The 10,000-nt window shown below is 44.3% G+C and overlaps 1 protein-coding gene across 1 annotated transcript in view; it reads left to right on the top strand.

Moving 5' to 3' along the window:
- LOC137432634 (rho-associated protein kinase 2) overlaps window positions 1-10,000 on the top strand; it is a 213,536-nt gene that overhangs the window by 70,248 nt on the left and 133,288 nt on the right. The window contains exons 5-6 of the mRNA XM_068124718.2: window positions 1,737-1,912; window positions 9,898-9,982. Of these exons, the coding sequence (XP_067980819.1) occupies window positions 1,737-1,912; window positions 9,898-9,982 (261 nt within the window). The remainder of the gene's footprint in view (window positions 1-1,736; window positions 1,913-9,897; window positions 9,983-10,000) is intronic.

Raw genomic sequence — 10,000 nt, 5'->3', positions numbered from 1 at the left:
ATAGGTCAATGTAATGTAACACTTCCTGCATTTTGAGAAAAAGAAACAAAGATATCGATGACCGAGCTTGACTAAATGGCGTGATACTACCTGATCTATCCACCGTGTTTGGATGTAAAATAAATAAATAAATAAATAAAAGCTGCCATTTATGTAAAATTTTCATTTATTACCAGTCCATGCAAGTATATGAATGTATCTGTTCTTAAGTAGTTTCTGCTTGGTAATTTCGTTTTGAGGTGACACATTTAGGTACTTTGTGTCCTTGATATAAGGGGGCCTTCTAGTTATGGCAAACTTTGCATACATTCAGTAATTTTATTTTGGTGTCGGCGGGAGGGGGAGAAATGGGGGGTTGACCTCCAATGGATCTTCAATTGATGATCACACAATTGAACATGTCTGCTCGTTATCACGAGACTTTACAGTATACAACAGGCATTTTAAGGCCATTTTCCCTGCTAGAGTGGGGGTTAGCTTTGCGGTCCCCATGACAATCTTCTCCATTTTGCCCTATTTTCTGCATCTCTCCTTGTTAACCCCCTTGCCCGCATTTCTTCTTCCACCACCTTTAGCCAAGTCTTTCTCGGTCTTCCCCGTCCTCTACTTCCTTCTACATTCATTTCCATCACTCTTCTCAACCAGTTGCTTTCATCCTTCCTCAACACATGACCAAATCATATCAACCTGTTTCTCTTCACAGCATCCATCACAGGCTCTATTCCCATCATCTTTCGCAATTCATCATTTGTCTTCCTCTCTCTCAACGATACTCCACACATCCACCGAACCATTCGCATTTCCACCCTTTCCAGCCTTCGTTGCTGCTCTACGTTCATTACCCATGTCTCGCTCCCATAAATCATAACAAAGTTGAAAAAAATAGGCCTTGGATATATAAGGTTTATGTTGGACATTGTTCATGGACAGATACATGAGTGTACCTTTACATTAATTTGAAAGGACACTAGTCAACAATGGGTATAGTTAGCTTCAAGTGTGCGTTTTGATTCTCGGATCCCAGCAGCATGAGTTAGGTGCTCAGATGAGAATTCCAAATATATTTACTTCCGCCACCGAAGGTCATGGATGGAGGTTGTATTTTCACTCCATCTGTTTGTTTGTGTCTGTTTGTGAACAGGATATCTCAAAGTTGTGGACGGATTTGGAAGAAATTTGGTGGACAGGTTGGATATGTGACAAGAACGAAATGACTCGATTTTGGTGAAGATCCGGATCCGAATTTTTTTTTTTGTGCGGCTCTTCACCATTGAGAGATAAGACTAAACCGATATATAGCAGGTTATTTGAGAAAGTTGTGGATGACTTGTGACAAAACCACATGGATGAGTTGGTTAGGTGACAAGAACAAGCCGATTAGATTTTGGTTCAGGTCCGAATCCAGATCCGGCCTATCAGTGGGATACAAAACGTAAACGTTTCAGCCTGGTGGAGGTATACGCTCTAGTGAGTGCAGTTATAGTTGTACTTGTTATTATGAACTCCTGAAGGAGGTTGGACATGCATGTCATGTAAGAGATGTGCACACGATTCACATCTTTAGTCTTTGTAATGAAACAAGTACTCTGAAAGCTCTGAAAACCGACTAATCATTCAGATTCAAGTGCAATTTGTCTCATTCAGTTGCACTGTGCTTTCTCATTCAGTTTCACTGTGCTTTCTCATTCAGTTGCACTGTGCTTTTTCATTCAGTTTCACTGTGCTTTCTCATTCAGTTGCACTGTGCTTTCCAAGATGAGCAATACTTGTACATGGTGATGGAATACATGCCTGGAGGGGACTTGGTGAGCCTCATGAGTAATTATGATGTACCTGAGAAGTGGGCGCGGTTCTACACTGCGGAGGTGGTGCTTGCTCTCAATGCCATTCACTCCATGGGATTTATCCACAGGTGAGTTTTTGCTTTCAGGGCCTGGTGTGGACAATGGAAATGTGCAATGGCTTGCTGTTATTCTGCGAGCATTTGCCTCTGTGCCCTCATTTAAATCGACCACTTTGCCATAGTTCTGTCACACACATGCATGGCAGACATCAGGACATATTGGTGTACTTTGTTGTGAATTGCAAGGACATGAGTAGATATGGACAAATACGTGCAGTAAATGGAATCTGAACTTGGGTTCTGAGCATCACCTGGCATCGGTTCAGACGAGAATGTGAAACAGGCCAATCCAGACTGCTTTGCATTTTCAGATGCTTGTGGTTGTTTAGAAAAAAAAAAAAATTGTATAAGGAAGAAGTTTAATTTGCTGAAATTTGTTAGACTTGCACCACAGCTAAATGGCAGCACTTTGTTATGGAAATGTGGTCATGTGGTCAGCAGTTTAAGTTCACCGCATGACAGAATGAAGAATACCGAATGTGCTGGTGCCAGACAATCCATGGGTCACACCAGCATCATGTTTTTTGAAAGTAAACTCTTGTGTCAGGAAGAACCATTTCATACAAGTGAGGGAGGTTGCTTGCGGACTGTTAATTATTATGTGGATCGTGTAAATGTACACAATCATCATTTGTGTGTCTGATAAGTATACTTAACTCTCACTAGAGACACCCTCTTGCACTACTTTTAAATATATTAGCAGGGCCCAGCAGAAAATCCATGCAATGTAAAATGTGACTCCAAGTTCTCCACTGATTTCCCACCCCTCCCCCCTCAAACCCCAAGTCATCAACGTCTCCCTCACAACCCAAATACTGCAATACCCTCCCCATTCCAAGCCTTCAAAGACCCCCACCCTCCCCCCCCCCCCCCACACCACAACTCATAAACCTCCCCTCCCCCTGCTCTGAACCACAACTCTGTCTTCCCATCGCCCTTCCCCTCCTCCCGCTCATAAAAGCAAAGGGGCATTCTTACCTCAATCATGAACATCTTCTATCTATCTATATAATAATACACTTGTTCATCCGTCCAAGTGTAATATTCCGTTCCACCTATTGATTGGACAGCTGGATGACTCCACCCACAATTTCAACCTGAAAAATCATATAGCTCACTATGTTGGTGCGACGTGAAGCCAAAGACATCTTCCGAGCTATCATAGTCACAATCCCCATGCCCTCCCTACAAGTTTTCCCTTCAGTGTAGAACGACAAAAGCGAATTAAAACGATCATCAACCATCAGGTTAGAGCCGATAGGTGTCACAGGCCTTGTGAAGATGACTATGTACAGGCCTTGGCGATCGAGGCAGTGGTCTGTTGTCTCTACTCCACCCAAATAACGATGTGGCATTCTCTTAAGCAGCTTTTACAGTGGAGATTACGTCGGTGCTTATCATTTCCGACCAATTTACTTGACCAGGGCCATAAAACCCATGTCATGAAAATATCTTTGCCCGAAGACTACTCGGAACCTCGTGAGATTGTGAAATAAAACATCCATCATCCATCAACATAATGGTGTATATTTGCACTTTTATTTTTTATTTTTTTTGTTTTTTTTGTATACAAGATCGAGGCTCGTGAAAGAGCTAACATTAATCACACAAAAAGACAAACCGACACACAAAACACAAAAAACAAGGGGAGCGGCAGACAAGATGGGGAGAGAGGGGGAAGGACCCAAAAGAGAGGGGGAAGAGGGGGAAGGACACAAACACAACATTTGAGAGCAGGGACATCGGGAGGACTTGGGGGGAGGTGGGAGAGGAATAAAACATATGAACACTGCAAGGACTCTGGGGTGAATTACCGGGGGTAGAAAAGATCAAGGTTTTCGATGGGGGAAGATAAGAGATGGTGGTGAACAGCTGTTTTAAAGACCTGGAGGGAGGAGTGGGATTGAAGGGAGTGGGAGAGTTTGTTCCAGAGGCGGGAGAAAAGGGGAATGAAAGAGTGAAGGTGAGCAGAGAGCCTAGACTTTGGCAGTTTAACCATAAGAGGGTTGCAGGCAGATCTTGTGCGACCTGAAGGAATATTGGGGGGACAGAGCACAGAGAGAGCTGGGGGAGCAAGGCCGGAGAGGAGTCGGTAGAAGACAGAAAGACCACCAACCTGCCTGCGGTGAGTGAGTGAAAGGCCCTCGGTGTTGACTACATCGCAGGAGATTCCAATGATTCTGAAAGCTTTGGCCTCAACAGCGTGAAGCCGAGCAAGGTGTGAGGCAGGAGCACCAGCCCAGAGGGGGGAACAGTATTCCATTGAGCTGCGGATGAAAGCCTTGTATGTGGTGAGGAGCTCAGGTGTGCCAAGGAAGGACTTCGCACGACGGAGGATGCCCAGTCGGCGACTGGCTTTGGAGGCCAGCTTGGAAATGTGGTTTTCCCAAGAAAGATCATGGCAGATAGTGAGACCCAAAAGCTTGAGCGACAGAACTTCTTGGAGAGGATTGTTGAGAAAGTAGATGGGAGGGTTGTCCAGTCGGTCCTTTCGGAGAGACATTGTAAGAGTGTGAGATTTGTCAGGATTGAAAGACATGTTCCACTTGTTTGACCAGTCTGTGATTTTGTCCAGGTCTGCAGAGAGTGAGGAGGCTGCAGACTGCCGATCTGAGGGATGAGGAATGGAGTGACAGAGAGTAGAGTCGTCAGCAAAGAGATAGAGAGGATTTTCAAGAGAGTCAGAGAGATCATTGATGAAGACCAGAAAAAGCACAGGGCCCAGAACACTACCTTGGCGAACTCCAGCCTGAACAGGAAGAGGAGATGAGAGAAACCCATTCAGGGCCACACGTTGACTACGACCAGAGAGGAAGTCCGCCAGCCATGCGTGGAGATTTCCCTGGATACCAAAGGAGGAGAGTTTGGTGAGCAGAGCAGGGTGCCAGACCGTATCGAAGGCACGTGAAATGTCAAAGGAGACAGCTCTAATTTCCTGTTTGGCGTTGAGGACCTCCATCCACTTGGAGGAAGATCATCGTTTTCTCGTCGTTTGTTGCAATTCCGCAAGGTTTCCACATATCTCACAGTATTGTGAGTTGGTCAGGGTTTTTTTTTTTGGTTTTTTTTAAATCGTGGTTTCTGTGAAGTCAGTGATAGCATGATAGGGGAGGGAAAAGCATTAAATATTCCAGTGTTTCAATGAGGTAATGAAGAACAATGATCAATGTACGTTTGCTTGGTTAGGGTTTGGAAGGGAGCGGCAGGGCAAAAATGGGACAGAGTTGAGGGGGGGGGGGGGGGGGTGGGAGCGGGTTTGAGGCTTTCTGGGGGAGAGAGGGAATTGATGAGTTTTGGTTGGGTGGGTGGGGAAGGGGTTTGAAGGCTTGGAGTGGGGAGGGGATTGATGCCTTCGCGTTGGTAGGGGGAAAGGGAGGACTTGGATATGGGATTGGGAGGCAGAGGTGGAGGTTGATGATTTGGGGTTTGTGAGTGGTGGGGGAGAGTTGAGGACATGAAGTCACATTTTACATTGTGCGGATGTTCTATAGGTCCCTGGTAGTATTTAATATTGTCACCACAATCACCAAGTTTGAAGTTGTCTTACTTGGAACCTCCTTATCATTACTCATCAATAAATGAATGCAGTATTTCAGTATTCTGGTGTACTTTGTGTCAATGATAATCTCTCGAATAATGTTTGTACCACATTTGGTAAAAGTAAATAAATGAAATAAAACCCACTTTTGATTCCTACCAACTTGCTATTCGTCACCTCCAACTTGCCACATGTGTTTAATGTTTATTTACTTCACATATTTGAATTACATATCCATGCACATGTGACATATGTTGTTTTTGTTCTCCTCATCTTCCTTTTATGAGGGGTGAGGTCCGATGGCACCAAGCTCCTGCCCTGCCTTGACCACAATACTCTTCCACTCGTCTGTCCTCAGTCAACTCTCTCAACTCTCTCCACTCCCCAACCACCCTACCTTACTGATATCCCTCTTCACACAATCCTCCCATCATAACCATGGTCTACTTCGTTTCCTCCTACCTCGCTCCCTCAACGTATTCGCTTGCTTTGCCATTCCCTCTTTCCCCATCCTCACCTAATGTCCAGCCCATCTCAACCTTCATTTCACCAATCATCTCGTCAAGCTCCATGCACACCAATCTCCTCCCTCAGCTCCTCCATTCTCATCTATTCACTCTATTCACTCCCACAATCCTCCTGACCCAGTTGTTCTCTCAAACCTGCAGCTTCTGTTGTTGTCTCTCTGTCAGTGCCACCATATCCAGACAGTAAAGATAGGCCGGCGTTACACACGACATCAGAACCTTTCCTTTCAATCTCCTTGATATCTTTCTGTCTGCCATTGTACCCTTCACCCTCCTCCACACATTCGCAACCACCTGAATCCTCCTCTGCACCTCTGCCTCTGACGTACCATGCCTGTTCACTGCCCCCCCCCCCTCCCACCCTCCCCTCCCATATACTTAAACCTATTTCCCTGTATAATCTCCTTCCCCTCTAACCTGATATTATTTTATATTCTCAGCTGCCCAACCCACATCACCTCCATCTTCTCCTTGCCCATTTTCAGCCAATGCTTCGCAAATGCCTCCTTCCACTCCCCTAGTACTTCATGCATCTCCCGCCAAATCTCGTCCACAATATCCTCCCCAGAATACCTTTTAGGTTTACCTTCCTGCTTACCAGCTTAATCATCATGATAAACAGGAGTGGGCGGAGAGAAAGCTTACCTGCCTCAAACCGATGTTCACACTGAACTCCAACATCCCAGGACCATTCAAAACCCCTCGTTTCATTCCCATGTGCATCCCTTCCACTGACATACCTCTGCTTCTGGCACTCCCATCTATCTCAGTGTCACCATCACCATCTCAGGACAGTCATCGGCCTTTTCCAGGTCCACAAATCCCAATGCCATTTTACCTTGAATTTATTTTGAAATACAATTTTTTATTTCCTTCACACTAATTTCAAAAATGACCATATTTCTGGCTCACCGTGTGTGTGTGTGTGTGTGTGTGTGTGTGTGTGTGTGTGTGTGTGTGTGTGTGTGTGTGTGTGTGTCTGTGTGTGTGTGTGTGTATGTATGTGTATATATATATATATATATATATATATATATATATATATATATATATATATATATTCATGCAAGCATTTCGGATGTTTTGCATGTTATTTGTTGAAGCTTGTAGTTTTAACAAATACCCATCCATAAAAAATTATCAAAGCTGAATCTTTGTAATGTAATATTACCCACAACTACGAAAGCAAAAAAGGAAGGATGATTGTGGAAAAAAAAGGAAAAAGATTGTACGCATCACACAGATAAAGCCTGTTATATCTTCTTCTTTTTTTTATTTATCATTTTTATCACTGATTTGTGCTTGATATTTGCTCTTGCCTCATGCCCCACCATGTTGGCCCAAAAGCTGTTTCCCAGTTCATTGATTTGTAAGAAAACCGATTATCACTGAAACAGCCCTTCGTTTTTGCCTTTGAAATCTGCACCATTTGGCACAGCCTGCGCACCTCTCATGTCCCACGGCTTGTTTATGTACAGTGTCCAGGCCAGGCCTGAAAAATATATCCCCGCCATTTTTGGCTAATCTTATCAGCTCGGTCTGGAGTAATGTGCCATGGCCTTTAGCCAAATGTATTCCTTTTGTAGGAACGTTTGACAAACATTAGCTATTCTCAAGCCACCATTGACATGGAATTCTCACTTGCACCATGGGTTGGATATTCCCACTATGTACGTTGTTTGATCATGCATTTTTGTGAAGTTGTATGTCTGATAGCTGGAAAAGTTACTGAGCGAGTCATTTGCTTCATCCAAGAGGTCTGGCTAACCAAGATTTTTTTGTCATAAAAGGAAAGGCAGGTGAGGAGGTGCAAAGTCTACTTTTCTTGATTTAAGGAGGACATTCTAACTGACAAGCTTCACCGATATCAAGGGCATGGAATCAAAATGCACCTCAATTATGTTTATCAGAGTTTACTGAAAGTTAACCTGGTGTTGGCTTAGCGGTTAGGGTGCCGGCTTAGGATCCTTGGATCTTTGGTTCCAATCCCGGTCGATCGCTAAATTAACACCAGGGGGGTTGACTCAGCCTGTCATCCTTCCGAGGTCGGCAAATTGAGTACCAGCTTGCTGGGATGAATGATCCCGGTGTGTACCCCGGTTTAGAATAGGTACACCGTATCCCTGCGCATCGTAAGAGGCGACTAAGGGTTGGCGCCAGGAAGGGCATCTGGCCATAAAAACATTGCCTCAAACAGGGAACCATGATTGTCATGGGACCCGCAAGGCTAACCCCTGCTCAAGCGGGGAAAATGGCCTTAAAACGATAATTCATTCATTCATTCATTCAATGAAACATATGTGTAACAGGCGTCCTGAGAGAGTGTAGATTGTAGACAAAGCCATGATGACTGCTGCAGATGCAACCCACTCACCAAGTCAAGCAAAAATAATCTCAAAACAAAAAACCTACTCCAAAACCCTGCAGACACCACCACGCTGCTTTCATTGTAATCATGAAATATAAGACGAGAACAGAAATACCAAACAACTCCACCAATGGTGGACAGTGGTTATGTTCTCACCCCATGTCTGTTTGTCTGTTTTTTTTTGTCTGTGAGCAAGGATATCTCAAAAAGTCATGGATGGATTCCGACGAAATTTGGTGGGCAGGTTAGGTTGGGTTTCTGACAAGGGTTAAGTTAATAGATTTTTGTGAAGATCCGGATCCGGATACGAGAATTTTAAAAGAGATTTTTCACAATTGAGTGATTGTGATGAAAATGATATACAGCACGGCATTTCCAATATTTGTGGACGAGTTGTGAAAAAACTACGTGGACGAGTTGGATAGGTAACAAGAACAAGTCAATTCGTTTTGTGTTCAGGTCTGGATCTAGATCTGACCATCAGTGGGACACAAAACATAAACTATTCAGCCTGGCGGAGGTAATGCTCTCTACCGAGTGCCGTTCTAGTTATTACTCTTTTTGAGAGAGACCCAATCATGAAAGTCCAGAAAACAAGGTTAAACAACAGGCTTTACACCCCATTTGAAGGAATGCATGCTCTGATATGCTTCGGCCAACAATGGCAGCACATCGGAATGAGTTATTTGTAAAGTGGCATCTGACTTAGCTGGGATGCATTCATTGAAATAAGCTACCTGGCTTGCAATTGAATTCAACAACCTGAATAATAGAATGAAGGAATAGTCTTGCTCAAGAAGGCTGCTCGTGTCGGTCTGGGACGACGGTACATTGATCTGAGGTTTGCTAACCGCCATGGGAAACAAGAAGCTGATGTTTCGAGCGTTAACCCTTCATCAGTTCTTTTGCACCCAAAACATCAGCTTCTCTTTGCTTCCCACAGCGGTTAGCATACCTCACTCAACAGCGAACCCTGGTGTTGGGCTAGCGGCTAGGGTGCCGGCTTAGGATCCTAGGATCCTGGGTTCGAATCCCGGTCGATCGCTGAATTAACGCCAGGGGGGTTGACTCAGCCTGTCATCCTTCCGAGGTCGGCTAATTGAGTACCAGTTCACTGGTAATTCCCTGTTTGTCGTTAAAGGCGGCAAAAAGGGTTGGCGTCAGGAAGGGCATCCGGCCGTAAAACATTGCTTCAAAAAGGGGACCAAAAAAACAACAACAACCACGGTTCCCGAAAAAGGCCAACCCCCGCTTTGCGGGGAAAAATGGCCTCTAAAGGTGTTTTTTTTTTTTTTTTTTACTCACCATCATGTTAATTTCATCCATTGTTCATCCAAAGTATTAACCCAATTAGTTTGTAAAAGTAGATGCGGCCCTCGGTTTTCTATCCACTTTTTAATTTTAACAAATGATATCATGACGAAGAACTCATGAAGCTGTGCCATGATTCCAGAGAATGTCACAGAATTCGCAGCAATTCTTTGTGATGAGTGCTTGTTTTTATTGGTCGTCACATCATTTGCTTAGTTTTGAAGTTTTTTCCACCCCCTGCACCACCCAGAGATGTGAAGCCAGACAATATGCTCCTGGATCGTAATGGCCACGTCAAGCTGGCCGATTTTGGCACTTGCATGAAAATGGATGCTGTAAGTGTTGGAAATATT

This window comes from Myxine glutinosa, chromosome 8 (genome assembly GCF_964187855.1).
Source record: "Myxine glutinosa chromosome 8, kmMyxGlut1.1, whole genome shotgun sequence".
In the NCBI taxonomy this organism is placed as follows: domain Eukaryota; kingdom Metazoa; phylum Chordata; class Myxini; order Myxiniformes; family Myxinidae; genus Myxine; species Myxine glutinosa.
Note: the sequence above shows the minus strand (reverse complement) of the source record. Positions and strands in the feature narration are given on the sequence as shown.